The sequence below is a fragment of the Macrosteles quadrilineatus genome, unplaced genomic scaffold (assembly GCF_028750875.1).
Source record: "Macrosteles quadrilineatus isolate MER2022 unplaced genomic scaffold, UCM_ALF_1.0 Scaffold_8__2_contigs__length_117827958, whole genome shotgun sequence".
NCBI lineage: Eukaryota > Metazoa > Arthropoda > Insecta > Hemiptera > Cicadellidae > Macrosteles > Macrosteles quadrilineatus.
In genome coordinates this window covers 69,598,824-69,619,706 of record NW_026542601.1, presented here as the reverse complement: position 1 = coordinate 69,619,706, position 20,883 = coordinate 69,598,824, and the positions used below count along the sequence as shown (strand labels likewise).

Genomic DNA, 20,883 nt, shown 5'->3' with positions numbered 1-20,883 from the left:
CACAACCAAATCATCTCATATATTGTCATTTTCTAGCTCACAAGTTTTGGAAGGATAGTTTAAGTAGCCTAAATTAGTTGTATTAGGAAGGATAAATCAACGCTGGCAATGCAAGCTTCCGGTCTGGGTAAAAGATCTCTGTCCTCTGGTCCCCAACACGTCTTTCATGGAAATCATTTGGTTGCAGATTCAGCATGCTTAAACTAGGCTCACTTTTCCACACTACATCCACACACATACACCCACATCCCAACATAACACTACAAATGACACAATTTAGTTGTTAAAATTAGTGCTTGTAGTTTACGATTATTGTTTACATAATTTTTTGTAGGACCTTATCTGTGTTTCAGACAGCCTTGTGCAGCACTGTAATCGACAACCCAAACAACCTCACAAAGTTTGACATAGTCCAAGGCATTTTATCCTACCTGGAGACAGATACCATACTCTTTCACTCCAAGGTAGGCACAGCACTTGACTTCATTTTTCAGATTTAAAACTAAATGATATCGCCAATAATTTGGATTACTCAATTGCAGCCAACATCACTCGAAGGAAAGTTTTCCAGAGTGAATAGAAATGTTCTTTTCTCTATAGATCTGGAAAAAACATGGATCCAGAAAATTTTTGAAGACAAAATTGAAAATTAAATAATTTGGTTACATATTCAATTCATTTTCTAAAAGCTTATTTGTTCCGGCAATTTTTAAAGCTTTTGAACTCATAAAAAAAAATTGTAAACAAGATAAAGATGAAAAGTAGCAAATTTTATAATATATAGTTAACAGTTCACTTAGGTCAAATTTTTAAAGAAATAATGCAAATGTAACTATAACTTTTATTAAAATGCTTAGTTTAAAAATCCAACTTCTTGTTCCTTTAAAAATACATTAACCGATAAAGACCATTGTTTAACACAGTTCTACAGCCGATCTTTCTATCAGAACTCATTATTTAGGTTTATCTATTTATTATCTTGGTTTGTATATATTGCATTTCAGTGCACCCTTTAATATTATATCTCTCAAAATCTTAACATCCTACTACGGGGATTGTCTAATTAGGATCTTCAACAATTTACTGTTGAGACCAAGCAAGCTAGCTCAAATCTAACACAGTTGCCGTGTTCTTCACTTCGTGCACTACTATTCTAGCCGGCCTGACGATTAGGCCTATTCTCCTCATAGTGGCCAAAAACGATGCTTCCGCCAAGTATGAATCATGATTGATTGTTGTGATTAGGTTTCTGTGAGAAGGAGATTAACCCCTATTGGCCAATTAAAGGAAGTGTATGCAGCAAAGTGTTCAAGACGTTATGTGCATTGGTTGCTTTGGTATAGTCCGTCCGTTTGGCTATGATACCCAGCGGATTAGGAACCTTCTCAGAACTTGACTCACCCTTCAGACTCGCTCGCCAAGCTGGCCATTGATAAAAAGTTTACCGGTACTTACGTATTATACGGAGGCCACTTATTTTACAGCGCGCTGCGGCGGTTAGGTTAGGTTGGGTTATCATAAGTTTTTATGACTCATCTCGTATAGTTCGATTCATAACGAAACTAGGAAAGTTCTACAAACATATTTATGATAACCCAACTTAACCCAACCGCCGCAGCGCGCTGTAAAATAAGTGGCCTCCGTATAATACGTAAGTACCAGTTTACCTACCTACTGTCACAATCCCACAGATCTGTAACTTTTTTTAAGTAAAAAAAAAAAAAAAATTGTTCTATGTATATTTGAGTTCTACATGAAATTCCAAAAATAATGAGTCCAAACATGATGTGGATACCAAATATCTACGATCTGAAAGTCGGACTAAGCTGATGACGATACAGAGTAATTGTACTACGTTCATATCATAGATATTAAGTATCCACATCGTGTTTGGGCTCCCTATTTTTGAATTTCATGTATAACTCAAATTAATAAAGAAAAATTTAATTGAACTAAAACAAAAAAGTGACAGATCTGCGGGACTGTGAGACAGTGGGTGAGTCACTGTTTGTCTCTGGCCAGCCCGACGAGCGGGTCCAGAGGGTGAGTTGAGTTCTGAGAAGGTCCCTAATCCACTGGGTATCATAGCCAAACGAATGGACTATATTTTGCAGAATAATGTACACATTTATTTGCACAACATCAGCATGTGCATCAGTTTCTATCCCGACAGTGTTAGACTACAAGGCAAGAAAACTTAGCTTACTGGTCGATGTGACTACGAGATTTCCCCTATGTCCTTGATAGTCGCAAGATGTTTGATATCATTTCAACCATCCGTTGTTAAGTCACACCGCGATCCGCATGCAAGATCACCTCAACTCCTTTTGGTCACTGCATCAAAAAAAGACCGGTGAACGACCGCCGTTTGGTCAACTTCGTGGGGATTTTTATGACATCCGAACTCATTTAGCCCCTTACGTACATTTTCTATGCCTAAGAACTCCACTTTTGGTATAAACTGACAATGAACGTCAATAGCAGTTGATGCCGTAGACCCAGAGAAACCTAATCACAGAAGGTGGTCATACTTGTCGGAAACGGAGATTTTCCTTTATAAGGTTTTGAACACACTAATTGTTTCATAGAAGTGGAAACAGACTAGAATAGTGATGGAGGAAGTAAAGTACGCACCACTCTTAGATGCTTGCTTGGTGTAAGGGGTTAGATACCTTCAACGGAGACCCTTAATAGTATGTAATATTACAGGATTCTAGATTTTTATTAGTACTATGGTATACGATAGCTGCATTTGACATGGTTATTATATTACTCAAGCTATAATATCCCCAAAACAAAAAAATAATGGGTGTTGTATTTAATTTAACTGGGAAGATTTGGAACTCCAAGTATTAGTGAGGTATAATGTGTCACAGTTTAAGCCGTTTTAAAACCATCCACCAATATCAATAGATCCATCTAGTAATAAAAGATGAGAGGAAATAGATTTTACTTGAGTAGACTCAATATGTTACAGGAGGATGAGAATTTGTATTCAATCCAGCAGAATGAGTGGCAGCCCCACATAGACTGGTTCTGTCAAAGGTTTGGAGTGACGATAGCTGCGACACACAACATCGGACCTCCGCAAGTCTCTGATGACATCAAGGCTCAGATACAGAGGCACCTCATGTCTTACAACTTTGCTGCCATACATGGTAACTCATATCACAAGGAAGAAATATAATATCTGAGTCATGGGTAATAAAGGAAAAGTCATAATTGCTTTATTATGGCTAGAACTAGAATCTTGATCCTAATAGTATATTTCATCACGGATCAAAAGTGGATCTTTTTAATACGAGCTCCAGTTTAACTGCCGAGGCTGGGAATTGAGCGAGTATTAAAAAGACACTTTTGACCCGAGTGACGAACTTTATTTTTTGTCATACTGCCAACAATTTTAGGTTTAAATAAAAACAAAAGTAAAATTGATGTACTGTGTCTTCATAACCTCAAAATTTTCTTTCGTGTAAATATGATAACCCTAAATTTACCTTGAATTCCTTTTATTTATAACCTTTATTTATACGTAACTAAATCAAAACCCTACTGTTCTCTTAAATAATTTTATTAAAATACTAAACGCACTTAACAATAGAAACGTACACCAGTAGGCCCTACTATAAAATATTTTCCTGGGCTTTTTCTTTTATATTTCGATACGAATCGTTAGGCCTACTAACTTTGTCCATCGTGTCACTCACCAGTGGTGTACGGGAAACAACGCAAAAATAATAACAATACAACAATGAATGTTTGGATAATAACAATGAATGTTTTGATTATTTACAACCGAATGCATTTTAATCGCTATATGACAATCTCGAATCAAAAGATCATCAACAATGATCTTTTAGTATTAGTATGATAATAATCATCAAATTACGAATAATTATTAATTAATAATTTTAAAAAAAATTAATAATTATCCAAAGACGAAAAAGAAGAACTTTTGAATCTAAAAAAAAAAATATTTTTTAACACAGTTTTATAAAATAAATACAGGAGGCTATTTTAGCCAAAATAAACAGTACTGGAATGGTAATGGCTGATTCAGTTTCATTTTTCATTACTGTTTATTTTGGCTGTAAAAACAAAGAAATAAATTTAATCAGTATTTTAACCTTCAAATAGCATTAAAACTTGTTTAAACTACTTTAGTTTCATAAATTTAACGAGTCCCTCACATCTAAGCAATGCTCAGTATTGTTATAATAATAGCCATTAACAATAGTAAAGTAAATCCGCCCAAGTATGAATCACATTCAGTGATGAGACTTTTTCAGTTTAAGTGGTTAACCCCCAATGAGATGTATGTCCAATTAACAGAACAGCTAACAGTTAACTACATACACTTTTCTCTTGTATGGAGAAAAGTGTAACATAAGATTAGATTAGACTTTTATGATGGGAACACACCAATGTGCCTGTCACATAAATACATTTTTCAAAATGTGCGCAAGTGCTGGTGTAGGGACTTACTAGGGAGTTCTCAGAAGATACACATTGGTACGACAAGGGTGGCTGCAGGCATTTAAATCTGTTCCTTTAGAGACAGAATTGTTTTCAAATTATATTAGTTTATAATGCGCCATCCTAATTTGTGTAGGTTTCCTGTTTGCCATAGAAGCACTCAAGTCCGCCATCTTGACACATGCTTGTGTTGAACGAAGGATCTCTGTAGAGAAGGCTGTGTTACTGACCAGGCTGGAGGAGGAGTTTCAGGTATGATTGCGAAATATTTATTGGATCTCCCTAGTCTCAATCCCGGGGATTTAGTCCAATCCCAGGATTTTGGGATTTGTCTTAGCCGATCCCGGGATCATATTTTATTATTTTAGCTTTTTAGCCATTTTAAATGACCGTGGATTAACCTTGTTGAGTCCTCTAGCTTTACCAATGTCATACTGCACAATTTTTCCGTCTTTCTAAAGGAGAGAAAAATAACCACATAGGATTTCATCACCCGTCTTTCTATTTTACAGTGCATAAAATGTTGATAGGGTAGTCATTCTAGGATTTATGAAATACGTAAAAGAAAGCACAAGCCAACGCACTTGCGTGCAAACGTTCTGCTTCGCTCAACACTAAACTCGATAAGTTGCACAGCTTAATACTTAGACTAATATATTAGTGAGAGGTAAATCACTACACTCTATAGAAGAAAAAGTTTCCAATCTATGATTAAGGTTGTTTTTGTTGTTTTTGAACTTTTAAAATATAAACAAAGGGATTAAAAGGTTTAAACAACTCACTATAATTAACAATTCATATTTAATGGGCAAAAACAACTCATTCAAATTGTAAAAAATTAACTATACAGCTTGGTATTTATGATCATTTTCTGAAAAAAAAACAATAAAAAATATATTGGGTATAAAAAAATTACATAATTGTGATAAAATAAATGTTGAAAATTGCACATACAGTGTGTAGCAATTTTAACCATAGCCCTCCGTGTGTTGCAGTGCGGTCACTGGGGCCGTGTGGAGTGGGCTCATGATCTCAGTCAGTTGGATCTACAATCCCGTGTAGCGGCAGCTGTTCTGTTTATTCACCTCAACTCTATGTCGGAACACATTACTGCCAAACGAAAAGCAACTCAGTAAACAGTTGATTCAGCATCTATAACCAAACATAAGGCATTAAATTATTGATCAATTAATAGTTACTTTTTCCATAGACAAAACGAATTAAGTATAGACTGTCAGCCATGCTGCGGTTACCATAGGTTCTAGTGCACACCGCTGGAAGTGTCGTTTAGTTACGTAGCGCGTACGCCGTAACTACATGGGGCTCCCAGCGATGTATGGCAGAACCTATGGTAACCGCAGCACAGCTGACTGTCTATATTTAATTCTTTTTCTCTCTGCTTTTACTTAATACCCTTGACCTTCAAGTTAAAATAGTATGAATATAAAAAAAGTGACAGTAAATAAGATGTCACAACGGTGATTGAATTGAAGCAGTCAGTTTGGCCATCAGGCTCAATTAACCAAAAGGTAAAATAGTATAAAAGATGTCTAGACACAAACGACAATTTTGCTTTTTTTAACAAACAAAAAAATTTCATGAAACTTTATTATAAAAGCATCAAATAACAAAAAATAGTGACAGTACTTTGGCTAAATATTGGTTCAAAAATTAGCTGCACAGATCCCAATGGTATTACCAGTATGTATTACAGTATATACCATGGTCCAACCGGTTATACAAATTCTTATGGATGTATTGGAATTCCCAGTCCAAAATGGGGCTGCTCTCTTGGGCAATCTAAGAAACTTACATAATATCATTTCTTTCTTCTCCCTTCTGATGAAGTCCCAAACTGGGACGAAATATTAAGTTTTTCTGTGTTGTGTCATGTGTTTTGTGTGTAATCAAGGCTAATCTGGACTCTGTCTACCAGGTAAGCTAGCTGATCCCTATCCTTGTACATAATAATCATAATATAATATCTGTACTCCCATAGAAGAATGAAAATTCTGTAGCAAATGATGTAGTCTTCATTCTTTTTGTAGACCAACATGTTGAATCAAGGTATTTTCACACATCATTTTCGGCATGTCACAGTTCAGTCACATCACAGTCAAGAAATTTATTATTTTTATTTTCTTTTTTATATCCACACTTATCCGATGCAGGTCCGTTGGTCACTCTGCCGGCGTCCATACAATACCCACACATATTTCTATCAGATATGGGTAGATACCCACCCATATTTTGGGGTTGTTTGGGCGCCTGACGGTCATATAATGTACCACCTATCTATGACATTAAATTTTGTTTATTTTGTGTTTATATTTTAAGTATTGTTTAAAACAATCATCAAGATGGAAGATGAAAAATTGATAGAACACTGTGTTTCAATGGAAAAAAATGCTTGACTGTAAATAATAGGTCACTGTAAATAAAGTGTTGGACGACTGACTGAAACCAACTTACAATTGACTGAGTAATTGCAAATAAAACTGAGACAGAACTCTGACTGGACTGAATGATGTGTGTATAAATGGATCTTTTAAGTTGAAAATTAATCAAATATAAAGAAAGTTAAATATAATCAACAAGTCATAATCATAAACTAGCTAATGGTTGGGTTCATTTATGAGCCATAGGTCTGAAGCAGAAAAAAACACCTCGGCTCATTTAGTTCTAGTCTATTTGTAACGGTTTTATTACAGTCGATTAGTAAACAGATGTACAGTAGAGTCCTCATATCTGACCTCGGCATAACCAACTCCTCGGGATATCCAACCTACTGTCCAACCATGTAATTGTTTTCTGTCTGAGGCGAAAACGCAGAGCGTGTTACTAAATAATTGGTGTAAATACCTGCATTATGTTATCAACTTGTTGCTAAATTGCAACCGGTTTCGACTCACAAAGGAGTCATCGTCGGGCCAGTACAACAGATGTCTTCTTGCTTCATTCGAAGGTCGTCAATTCAAAATAAATAAATATATTTAACACACACACGTACATGAACATAAAAACAAACATTTAGGGTTAAAAACGAAGGGTAATACTATAACGGTAATGGGACACAACGTGATCGGGCGGGGATTATTTATAGACTGCCGGTCAGGATCAGCGTGGTCAGTGATGACGTTGTGCCTGGATTTCCCGATCAGCTGATAACATCATCCACAACTGTCCCTTGTGCTAGTATCTTGATTGCAGTATCGTAAATGTAATTTGATTGAAATGAATTCTTGTCGATGATGTTTTGGCTGTCCAATTTAACGCTGGTCCTAACCGGCAGTCTAGACATAACCCCCGCCCGATCACGTCTTGTCCCGTTACCGTTATAGTATTACCCTTCGTTTTTATGTTTATGTACGTGTGCGTGTTAAATGTATTTATTTATTATGAATTGACGACCTTCGAATAAAGCAAGAAGACATCTGTTGTACTGGCCCGACAATTACTCCTTTGTGAGTCGAAACCAGTTGCAATTTAGCAACACGCTGATCACATAAATGCAGGTATTTACACCAATTATTTAGTATTTAGATGTGATCAGGAGGCTAAAATTCAATATAATGAAGGGCATGGGGGAGGTGTTAGGTTGACTAAAAAAAAGGCCTATCGCGGATATTGCCATAATCGCGGCAAACAATCACCACTGTCGCAGAGACCGTTAGATGTGCCAACGGGTGTTGCCACGTGCCTGGGATATCATTACCGATTTTGCCAAGTGACTGCAAGACATGTCCACAGGTGTTGCCGGTCGGGGGTGGCAATTAACGGTGTCGCAGAGACCATAAGATATGCACACGGGTGTGTCCGTAATCGCAGGAGGCGAATATTCTGAAATTAGACCATTATCTATACTTATTTAATACACAAGCAGGTTTTTTGTGACAATTACTCCTCCGAATCTACTGAACCGATTTACATGTTCTTGGTGCCATTGGAAAGAGCGTAACGTGAAGTTGTGCAGGAAACTTTCTTTTTAGGGAAATAATTAGAGGGTGAGGCCCTGGGCCCTATAAAGTTTCGTATTTCTCCATAAGATTAACATGGGCAACAAAATTGTTATGAAACTCCAGCTGTTGTCAGAAATTAAAAGTGAGAAGAAGGACATATGTTAATTGTAAACAGTCAATAAGTTTGCTAATTTACAGTTAGTTTGCTACAAACTGGATAAATTGATATATTAAAAAGAAAACTGAATTAACACTGTGCTGCATTTCTTAGTAATCATTGAAAGAGACGATTTTCAAACTATGGAAACATAGGAAAATCATAGAACATCACCAAGGGGAAGAAATAGAAATATGTTATGTGTTTTTTTTTTTTTTTTTTTTATAATTGTTATTATGGACGACCTAATGCGACTATGAGTAAGGCTATTTGTAGAAAACACTAAAAAACAAAATCAGCTTTTGAAAAATTATAAGATATTTACAAGAAAGGTTGATTATATCGATCTGTTATGTACATCTTGAGTATTCCATAATCTTTGAGTCGTATCTTTTAAAGTTATCAACAATTATGACTGTTATTAGTTTTAAAATAACGCCTGTAATACTTAGCAATTGCTCGATTTCGAGCAACAGGGACACTAGTTTAAGAAAAACGACAAAAACAACCTAGACAATTACCGTCCTATCGCATTACTTCCATGTTTTTCAAAAATATTTGTAAAAGCTATTGATATTCAATTAAGATCTTATTTAGAAAGTAACAACATCATAAACAATACTCAATTTGGTTTTCGAAAAGGGCACAGTTGTCAAACATCAATGGCAAGAATGGTTAACTGCATCACACAGGCTCTGGATGGATCTCAGAGAGCAGCTGGTGTTCTCTGTGATCTGTCCCAGGCGTTTGATTGGGTTCATCACCACAAAAAAAATTGGTATTAAAGGCAAAGAAATTCATTTATTTCATCTTATCTTTCCAATCAGTTTCAGAGAACTAAATTAACAAAAAATAATGAAAATGAATTTTTGTTATTTCTTATTCTTAGTTTTAGTATTATCCTGCATATGACACTATGTCCTGTCAAATGATGTAATGACATGTAATAAATAAATAAATACCGGTGTTGCCACAAGTTGTGCTCCTCTTGATATCCGATTCGACCATTGTCCTGTTCCGTCATGGTCAGATATGAAGAGTTCTACTGTATTGGATAAACCAATCGTACTGACTTTAATAATTCAATTTACATACCTGGACATCTTCTATTTCAAGAATGAGTATTCTGCACCTTGATTATAAAAGCGTGATAGTCTTTTTTATTCCTACAGAGATTTTGAAGGCTCAACATTCTTGGGTTGATCTTTTTTAGTTCCAACAATCTTGCCTGAAAACAAAAATCTTAATCATTCTCAAGCATTGGGCATTTATTTTATACTGATATTCAACACCTAGACTTGTACTTGAACAAATTATTATGAATGCAGCTTTTAAGTTATCCAACAGCTAGTTGTGCTTATTGGCATACTTGGGAATAACGAATAGCAATATTCGTTAGTTTTTTGGCTAACTTATATTTTATTCGTTAGTTTTTAAACTAACTAACTTATAACTTATATCAGTTACTTTTTACGGGACTAACTAATAACTTCTAACTAGTTAGAATTTTTAACTAGCTTTCTCAATTATGCGGAAGCATCTCAAATACGGGTTATTTATTTCTAGTGACCAGTGAGGGTTGCATGCGGCCGTGAGAGGTTAGCGCCCTTGAAGACAAACAACGTGGGGGGGTGGGGAAAGAGAAAGTCAAAGTCCAGTTGCTTTGGAATGCAGTGCCTGTGGAAGGGCAGTGACGGCCATTATCAACACCCCAAGCACTGAGGGGTGGGGAGGGGGAATTTTTGTTTGGTGATTGATATATCATCTCAAGTGTCAAAACATTGTTTTCAGTTAATGTTCATTATCTGACAAGTTTTAAGTCATTTGTTTCTGTTGTAGTAATGTAAAATGTGACATTGTTTGATCAAAACACAAGTACCAGGGGACCGAGATGTTTGAGGTGTTTAATTAAGAGGTAAAAAATAGAGCTTATAAGCCTAAAATATTTTCAGTCTTACTAAGATTAATTAAGTTGTAAAGTCAATTCGTTTTTGTTAGACATCCACTCATCCTTAATTTACCTTACAAACTTTTTCATGTGGACGAGCAATCTATAAAATGTCTACAATAAGCTTCCATCAATATAAAACTCATGATACATAATATCTGTTTTCTGTTGTATTGCATCAAGTCACTGGGATCGCGGGACGTCGCAACTATAATTAGGGGTTGGTGTAATAACGCATCAATTTGTGCGGCGCATCGTCAAAAACTATAAAACGTCCTTGGCCTTTCCTTTAGATGTTTAGTTCAATATCAGTGTATAATGTTTTGCGGTAAAACAGTTAATGTTTTTGAACAGTCGTAATTATTATCCCTTTGGTTGGTCATATCATACATCATACAATGCGAATGTATTATATAAGCAATTCTCCCCCAATAGCATTGCAATTGAAAGAAATCGTAGGAGCCGTTTTTTAATCATTGTGCGCAAACTTTACTCATACTGTATTATAGTATAGTGGAACTATACTGTAACATGGTGTGAAACTAAGAACATAAAAGATTACTTCGTAATTAAGGTTTGACACAATATTGCTGTTGTACGGCTTTGGTGCTGAATATAGACTTTAAAGGATGGGCTTCATTCAAGCCACCCACAGCTCCTACGGGTCCAAAAGATTTTGAATCGCTAATTGTACAAAATCTTCATTTGATTTCTAAAATTGTACAAAACCCCCCTAACCATATTAAGTAAAGTGAATAATTTAATGTAGGACTATACAACCATGGATGCATAGAATATCTTCTCATTTTAACATTGTAGAATGAGCATATATCCAGCTTAAACAAATGAGCAGTTTTGTACCCACAGTTCACAAATGGAGACTTTCATAGTTTTATTCTTTCTTTAGTGAAATATGTTTCAGCTTCTACTCCCTAAATAAATTCAGTATCAATATTAAAAAGCACACAAACTTATTAAATAAAAATCAACATAAGTATGCCCACAGCCTATTTCCTTGGTGGTGGATTGTGATCCAAACCATTACATCAGACACTTTCCGTTTAATTTGTTTGACGTTACAGAAGAATATAAAACTTGACAAGAAAGCTAAACCGTAACAGAAAGAGTTTTAACTTGCAACTCACCAATAACGTAGCCTGCTTGTGACACAAGACCCGTGGCACTTGGCAAATCATTTTTGATGAGAATCCTTGTGACTTGAGGAAGTCGATCATCTCCTTGGCCTTGGAGTAGCTGATCTTAGCGAGGGGTGGATGTTTCATTAACATTCCCTCAACTTCAACATCACTCAGTTCCAGTTCGTTGGTCAGGAGATCTTTGAGGTTAGTGTACGAACCTAATGCAGCTATGTTTTCGTCCCTCAACTCAAAATATCTGTAAACAGAATCATAAACAACATTCAGAAACCAAGGTAAAAAGCATAGGAATCACTAAGTAATACTATATAGGCCTACTAGAAACCACAACAAATAACAGGAGTTCAATAATGATAGGAATTCAAATTTATTTTGCTTAAGGAAATTTAATGAAAATCGTCTAAAATGTAAAAATGAACTGGCATATTTGTGAAATATAAACCATGGTGAGAAAAGGGAACATTCTGCAATTTGAACTGTTACTTGGATTTTTTCAGTACTTATTAAATATTAAGGACTAGTGGTTATTTCCTGTTGTATCTCTTTATTGTTTGTTCGAGTTCTAAATGTGTTAATCTTTGACGACATCGAGAGATGGATAAATCAAAGGCCATGATGGACATGGTTATGCCTTAGCAAAAGCCAAAATCTGGGTCATCTACAACAAAGGAGGAATAAAAAGTAAACGGAAAATCTGGTACCAATGTATAATAAATCAAATAGCCCTGAAGGTCTGGCTAATGCCCATCTAGAAGCAGGCTTCACCTAACTTCACTTCAAAAAATTCTCTCCATTGCCACTTACATCCAATCAAAATGTTATGGGTTGCGAAACACAGATACCTCTTGCGTCCAGATTTCCCGGGGTTTAGTTCCATGTGTCACCTTTTGTATTTTGCTTTATTATTATTTGTGTACTTTTTGAAGCGTACCAAGTTTTTAATATATGGTTATTTCATTAATCTAAGCTGTGTATCTATTTATTTCTAAGATATCACTGTTAGTCTACGATTTTACTCTTGGAAAAAAACTCTGTGAGTCATATCCCATGTTATTAAATCTAGGTCACCTACTTACTTGTATACTTGAATTCTTCATCTTTGACAGAACTAGTCTGATAGATTGTGTTTTATTTGTTAATAATAAAATATAAAAAACTATGTAGGCTACATTATTTACACCCCTGAAGGATTAATACCATTTTGGTTACTGCCTTGAGCCAAAGCGCAGATTGTAGTACAGGTATAGCTAAATACCACTTTAATGATTTTACAATATCGAATCTTAATCCAAATCTTTGTAGATTTGCTGGATTAAAAATTTGGCTTTTACGCATGACTTGTAATTTTATTTTATCTCAATTTTATAAAATTTACCTGTTGACTACTGACTGCGGGCATCGTAGCATCCATGGTTTAATAACTTTACATTTTTCTGTAGCATTAATCGCATTCAGGAATTGTACTCTTTTCATAATTACTTGGGGGTGATATTTGAACAACCAAGGGTCACTCAGTAAATCTTCTGTTAATATACCAACATCTGTAATAAACTATGATGATTAGTTTGAAACCAAGTAAAGTAGAACCTTGATAACAAGACTCTCATGGGGATTATCAAATAGGACTTGTTATCAATGTTGACTTCTTATCGAGGTTTACAATAACATGTAATTAAAAGGTAAAATAAATTCTAGGGAGTTTGAAAATGACACTGGTTATCAAGGGTGACTTGTTATCGAGGGTCTTGTTATCAAGGTTTCACTGTATTACCATTGATACAACTATGTTTTATTTTATATTTAAATAATAAATATTACTCCTATCAAAAAATAAATACTAAAAGGAAAAATATTTTAAAAAGTTATATAGGCTACATTTTTTGTCACCACAAACAAAATTTAATTAAAAAGCTTAGTAATTTTAAAGTAAAGTATGCTATGTTGTAATTGCTATCCTACATCTTTATAATTAATAAAAGAGAAGAGAGAGACTTAAATTTAGATTTTTTAGAGAATTTCCCATATGAGCTATTACCGTAGGTCTCGTAAGACCTGGGAGCCAGGACTGATTTTTTGTTCTGATGTCTCCAGAGGCCAAAAACTATAACACCATCCTTTCAAATTTATATATAACGATTAAGCCTACATTTATTCAAACGTGTTTGGGAATAAGCATGATCGGACTATGGGAACCGGGCTTTATGGGGTAGGATTGGTTTTTCTCATTTTTGATACTTAAAGACCGTTTTATAGATCTTGAAAAAACAAATAATTTAGTATCCTAAAGTTTTTTTGAACAATAAATGGTTACGCGGAAAATTTAAAGAACTGTTAATTTAAAATTCCCATGTTATTCTTATGGAGAACCAGTAAACTGTTGTAATTTGCTTGTTTATAAACACATTTTGATCAAATTTAGAAAATGTATTTATTTTTTACTATAGGTACTATAAACATTAAACTATAATAACACCTTATTACCTTCCCGGTAGCAGCAAACCTAAGTATACTTGTTAAACTAATGTTATTGAAATGGACAATAAATGTGACTTTTTAGGGAGATATTTTAGTGAAAATCACGTCAGGCAAATGGAAATTAGCTTAGTCTGCAGGTTTGCTGTGGCGGGATATTTCTGTGTTACTCCAATTTTTCTGGGCATTTTAGTTATTGTATTTTAAAAGAGTATTTTTTTAAAGGCTATATTCAATTTCATGAACTCATAGCATGTTCTCAATTGTGTACGGTATAAACTAGGATAAAGCTGCAATGTAAATGGGATTTGTATTCTGTTTTGGAGAATTCAAAATAAAATAAAAAGAGAAAGTGTCCATAACAATTATTTTACCTCTTGTCACCTCTAGAATTCTTGTGAAACAATCTAAATTTATTGTCATCATGAAACGATAGTTAAAGAAGAGGTCACTGGCATCTTTTTCCTTGCACTGAAAAAAATCAAAAGCATCAAGTGATATCTATATTATTAATATGCTACATGAAACTTTGTGAACAATAAGGCTTTTTTGTTTTAAGATTTAACTCCATATATAAATGTTCGTCTAAGTGTGTAGTTTTGCTAACTGACCTGACATTTTTTTAAAGTCCCTTGGGCTCTTACCAAGTGGCTTTCTAAGTTCCCATGTTATCCTTATGAAGAACATATTTGTTCACACATTATGCTCAGCTGAATAATTTATTGCTGTTAATATTTTAGTTGCAATTTAAGGAAACGTATGCTACAAACATTTACTGACTTGGTTAAAATGAAATATTTACTATTTGAATTTGGGTTGGCGTAATACAATGGAATTAAGCGAGAAAGCCTGGACATTTTGATATACTAAAAAGAAAACTGAATTAATACTGTGCTGTATTTCTTGAGCAATCATTGAAAGAGCCGATTTGCAAACTATGGAAACATAGGAAAGTCATAGAAAACCACCAAGTAGAAGAAATAGAAATAAGGTTTTTTTTATTTATTTAAAGTCGTTATTATGGACAGCCTAACAGCGGCTATGAGTGGGAAACATTTGTAGAAAACACTAAAAAAAGAGACCAGCTTTTGAAAAATGATAAGATATATACAAGAAATTTTTATTATATCAAACTGTTATGTACATCGTGAGTATTTTTATAATCTTTGAGTCAACTATTTTAAAGTCATCTGAAATTATGACTGTTATTCTGCATGTTCTGTTGGAGTATATTAATTAAACACTTATTTACCGAACTGTGGTTTTTTGGTGTTGTCTCCCTAAAAAACCAAACCATTGTATTGGTTGTCCTCTTGTTCACTGTGTACTCTTTTGTTAGGGTGCCCTTGGGCCAGAACTCTACCCAGAACACATATTCCCAACGTTTTTCAGGAATTCCAACTTTAAAAGACTTATAGTTATTAAATCACAGAACTCAAAAGATTCAATTCCACCGGCCTTTATATAAGACTCAACAACCTTCCTCGCAGACATCTGGATGGACGCGGGAAATAAACAACCAAGACTGACTTTTCGCTACTTTCAGGTTCTTGAGGACTTGTCCAACATACAGAGAGGTCTGTAAAAGGATCAGGTTCCCTTCCCTTTCCGTACTAGCACAGGACTAGCTGTTTTCAGCAGGTGGGAAACACCCCCTCAGCCTTGTTGAGGGCCCCGCCGAGTGTACCTACCTAAAATTTATTTTCAATGAAGTCATTGTGGACTAGAGCCTACCTTGGTAAATGATGAGAAGTAAGTCATTCTATTTTGGCCGTTCAAATAGTCAAAGTCTCTTACAGTTTGAAACGTGTATCTTTTAAAAGTTCTAAAAGGAAGCTGTAACAATCTGACTGCATTGTTGATATCGTTGAACCTCCACTTGACCAAGAGCTCTAGCCGTGAAGTAAGTTTATCTGCAACAAAATTAATTTTTTTATTTAAAAAAATCCTTTATTTAGTAACACTAATAATACTCAATACTCAAACTCCACTGAACAACGTGAGCGCGTTCTGATGTGGGGCATCTATATATATAAAAGTCAAAGCCCTCACTGACTGACTGACTCACTCACTCACTCATCACTAATTCTCCCACTACCTAGGAGGCTGAAATTTGGTACTTTAGGCATTAAATAGGAAAACTAAGTGGTTTTTATTCTGATCGGACTCTTGGGCTCTGCCCCAGTGGCTCTGGAGTTTCCCATGTTAACCTAATGAGTACTCATATTTAAATGGAATAAATGAATCTTAACAGCTGTTTCAATTAAACAAGTTGGTTCTGTTCTATGATGTTCAATAGCATTAAAGTTACAAGGATTACCAACAGAGTGCAACACTATTATTTTTTTTAAATATTTGACAACAGCTAATTTTAAACCAAAAGATGAGTGAGCAAAGCGAACGAACTTCAACCCGGAGGCGAGTTAGCGTAGCGAACGAGCTAACCTGAAGGCAAGTGAGCGCAGCGAACGAACTTCAACCAGGACGTGTGAGCGCAGCGAACGCGCTCCAACCTAAAGGTGAGTGAGCGTAGCGAACGAACTTCAACCAGGACGTGATTAAGCCATGCGAACGAGCTCACATATGAAGTTAAACGGGGCAAAGCCCACGGGTACAGCTAGTATACCTATGACTGACAGATAACCCGTTAAAATATGTTAACCAACTTTTAATGGTGTTGCTGCTTTAGCCTATTCAAAGCAGATTATGGCTGTCCAGTTGGTAATCCAGAGTTTGTGGGTAAAAAATGGAGCACATGAAATGGTTGATATCACCCCACTTTTCAGGATTCTCTACGGAGAAAATTTGTTTGATTAGGGGGATGTCTCAAATGAAAGAACTAAAATGACCCAACTTAAATTACTTAACACATGTTATCATTAATTCAACAGTTTTCTTCAATTCTCAATGCTGGAAAAACTTTGTTGCAACATATTAACTCAAATTAAAGCAGATAGTTTAGCACTCATTAGAAGTTATCAGTTAAAACTGAGAGCAGAAATAATGTAGATGAACCTTGAGGACACAAATAGAGATATTTAAAATTAGTTTCTAACCAGTGTTTAAACAACTCTAAGATGTACTAGAATTAATCAAATTTAAGCATAACATTTTCCTCTGTGTTATGTTTCATACTATGCGGCTCATTGAGCCGCACGGGTTTCCTAGTCCTTATATATAATACGTGAAGGTGATTTCTACAAAACACTACTCCTCCGTTAATAATGGACGGATTTTTACAAACAACGTGTCAAAATTTAGTATTTTTTGTGTAGACGCCCCTTTCACCAATTCCTGTAGTAAAAATCCTCGGGCTTTGCCCTACAGGTCATCAAAGTTGGAGTTTCTCCCTTAAAATTAACATGGGGGAATCTAAATATTTAATTGGAAACTTTGTCCCCACTAATTTGAGAGAACGGCTGGGCGTAGAAACTTGGTAGAGGTGTCCAAAGAAAGGTCTTGGTCTGTAGATGAGTTATCAAAAGAAAAACTAAGCAAAATCACTTAGGCTCTGTCCCAGAAGCCTTTAAAGATCCCTCCACAGAGTTGTTTACATTTTGGCCATGTGAATAATACTTACCACACATATTTATTGGGAGTTACTGAATTCTACCAAATAAGTATTTGCAATGTTATTTTCAGATTTTAAAATTAATTTTCCTCTTTATCATGTCATGTTTTGCAATATAACGGTCCATTACAAAATCAGTGGAAAATCCTTTTATCACAGCAATTCTTAAATTATTTCTTATTGAACTATCTTATATCTATTGTACGGGTTGGTGTCTGCCTTTTTCACCACTTATGCCTACATTTTATCGTATTATTCTACACATATCAAATATTTATGTAGAAATATCTGCTCTTACCTAATAACATCCAAACATAGAAACCTTGCCCAAAATGGTACCCATCTCGACAAATTATATTTGCACCTGTCTATATTACGGACTTTGGCGCACTGGGATGGTAACATTATTGAAAATAACACGACATTTTGGCTGTAAAATATGGTACAAAGAGAAAATACTATTTAAGCAGCTACTGTCATGACAGAAAGGTCATATTTCTTTTAAACTAGATCACATAATCCTTTATAAGATACGTTGATTAACATTATGTAAATGTCAATATATACGTAACAGCCAATTTACATTATTTTTGTATTTTGGAAATGTCCCATTGCTATGTCATTTGCATTATTTGTTGCCAATGAAGCCGCCAACTTCACTTCAAGTATTCCACTACACCTAACATTCCATAGAGAGATTATTTTGACAACTTTATGTTATTGATAAGGCTGAGACAACTAACTGACATCCCCCATGTCAAGGAATTCCAGCCTCAACAGTAACCCCACAATCAATTTCTCAAAACTATGCTAAAGGGTTCATTGATTGGCACAGAAGTACGATATGAACTGACGCCACGTGACAAAGGAAAAATCAAACTTACACTGTAACGGATATACCTCCCTTTGAAGTTAGAATATGTCTTCCCAAAAAATATTTTCTTTTCAAATAAAATCATATTACACTGATGAAATCACAGAAGTGTTTAACTACAAAAGACCCACCAATATGTTCTTCCAAAGGATAAGGAAGAGATATCATACAACATACTAATAATAACTCCGATCACGTACGGTATGGGAAATATTTTAATCATTGAATGATTAACCAAATTCGGAAACTAACGAAATTAATATCATTATTTTTTTTACACTTATTACTCTTTATACAATGCTAAATGCTTAAAATATGTATATTTCACCAAATTTATCGCAGTTAGATGAATTAATGTAAGCCTTGAAAGTAACCGTCAATTTCAACGGGTTTCACCTAGTAGTAAATATTTCATTTCAATAAGTCAGTAAATGTTTGTAGCAATTAACTTAACCCTCCGGGTGTCCATAGTTTAGGCCTTAATGTCCGCCTATTTTTGGCGCATTTGCAAGGTTTTATTAAAACGGATCTGAGAAGCTTAAAACCATGTTAATTCTACTGTTCTATATACCATTTTGTTTGGAAAATCATGGGCTTCAATATTATACATAAAACATAAGAAACATTTGTATAAAAAAAAAGTTTTAGGTAAAAAAAAATATTTTGGAAAACTTTCAAAAAAAAAATAAGTTCGCGCTCAATGAAATTGTATAAATTATAGGCCTATAAATATTTGAATATAGCCACTTTGTTCTAAATTTTATGAGGATTACAAATATATAATAATATAAGGAAGTAGATTTGCAAATAAATAAGTTATGGGCAAAAAACAGATTTCAGTACATAGCGTTTAGCTAAGAATGCATAGCCTAACCATAGCTAGGAATCTGGCTGATAATTTACATCAATATCACTACCTACTTCTTCAGGATCATCAACCAGCCCTTCAAAATCACTTAAATCTTCTTATAATGCACCACGTATATCACTACTTTTGATTTTTAACACTAAAACAATGATAAACGTAATAAAACACATCAGTCATCGGTCCGAGGGTAACCTAGCTGTTTACAAACGCACGTCAGCTGTCTGCTACAATTACGATCGGCTCGGAGAACATAAAGCGCTTAGAGACAGACCTCTGGAGAAAGCGTAGAATATAACAAAAAGAACGATACCTAACTCGATCCAGTTCAATCCGATTCAGTCAGTCATAGAGCCTTCGCCGTAAACGATGTTCGTGCGTCGAAAAATCGACGCGTGACACTACACAAAGTGTGTCGCGCGTCGATTTTTTTGACGAGTGACGCTCGGAGGGTTAAATTATCCAGCTAATCATAATGTAAACAAATATATTCTTCAAAAGGATAACATGGGAACTTTAAAAGCCACTGGGGCAGAGCCCAAGGGACTTTTCCAAAAATGTAAGGCCAGTTTGCAAATCTACACACCTTGACGAACATTTTGGTACGGTGTGGGGTTAAATCTTAAAACAAAAAAACCTTTTTGTTGACAAAATTTCATGTAGCGTATTAATAATATAGATAGATAGATAACTTAGATGGAGAAAACCCATGGTGAAAGGAAAATCTTCCACCATGGAGATAACCTAAAAATTACAAAATTCATTTAAGTTACTTACGTATGTTGAAGAATAAAATCCATATGTTTTCTTTGATAGTGACTGTGTTTAAGCCATAGGTTTGTAATATTTCATAACAGTTTTGTAATTCATAGACATTTAAATTTTCCAGGTTGTAATTTAAAAAGAGATTGACTACTTCTTCCTCTGAACACTGGAATATCTTTGAAAGTTGATTCACATTTTTCGAGCTGTTTGAAACAAGAGTCTTACAGGTATATCCCATCATAAATTTATTGGTGATTCTTATCGATTGGATTGTGGCATGAAACTGTCTGAATTTGATTTGATGAACCATTATATTTATTGTCCTAGACCTAGGTGTTACAGTGGTAGTCCCGAATAAATTATTCATTTTAAGGCAATTAAATATTGAAATAGGTCTTCTGAGGTGTTTCATGTTATAAATAATTTACAAATAAATATGAATTTCCAGCCTTTAGAACACTTTAAGAGTTATAAATAGCAATGAAAAGGGTAAGTTATGCCTGCTAAGTTACTAACTTTAGTGCTTAAATTCACAAGTTATATCCATCTTAATCAATACTATTAGATATTGACTACTGGACACTAATGACGATGATTGATTATATAACCACACACAGATACAACTAATAATCATAAAAT

General features: G+C 34.7%; 2 protein-coding genes across 2 annotated transcripts in view; one reads left to right on the top strand and one right to left on the bottom strand.

Annotated features, from left to right (window-relative positions):
* The window catches only part of LOC129000048 (ATP synthase mitochondrial F1 complex assembly factor 2-like), a 13,264-nt gene extending 7,596 nt beyond the window's left edge, over window positions 1–5,668 (top strand). The window contains exons 3-6 of the mRNA XM_054426902.1: window positions 354–464; window positions 2,978–3,158; window positions 4,613–4,728; window positions 5,472–5,668. Coding sequence (XP_054282877.1) covers window positions 354–464; window positions 2,978–3,158; window positions 4,613–4,728; window positions 5,472–5,612 — 549 coding nt within the window. The 3' untranslated portion in view covers window positions 5,613–5,668. The remainder of the gene's footprint in view (window positions 1–353; window positions 465–2,977; window positions 3,159–4,612; window positions 4,729–5,471) is intronic.
* LOC129000047 (transcription termination factor, mitochondrial-like) lies at window positions 5,379–20,883 on the bottom strand. Its single transcript, XM_054426901.1, has 7 exons — window positions 20,257–20,883; window positions 15,904–16,082; window positions 14,544–14,640; window positions 13,073–13,238; window positions 11,686–11,935; window positions 9,688–9,820; window positions 5,379–5,628 (listed from the first exon to the last, which is right to left on the bottom strand). The coding sequence occupies exons 1-6, from the start codon at window positions 20,654–20,656 to the stop codon at window positions 9,704–9,706; spliced, it is 1,209 nt and encodes a 402-aa protein (XP_054282876.1). The 5' UTR covers window positions 20,657–20,883; the 3' UTR covers window positions 5,379–5,628; window positions 9,688–9,703.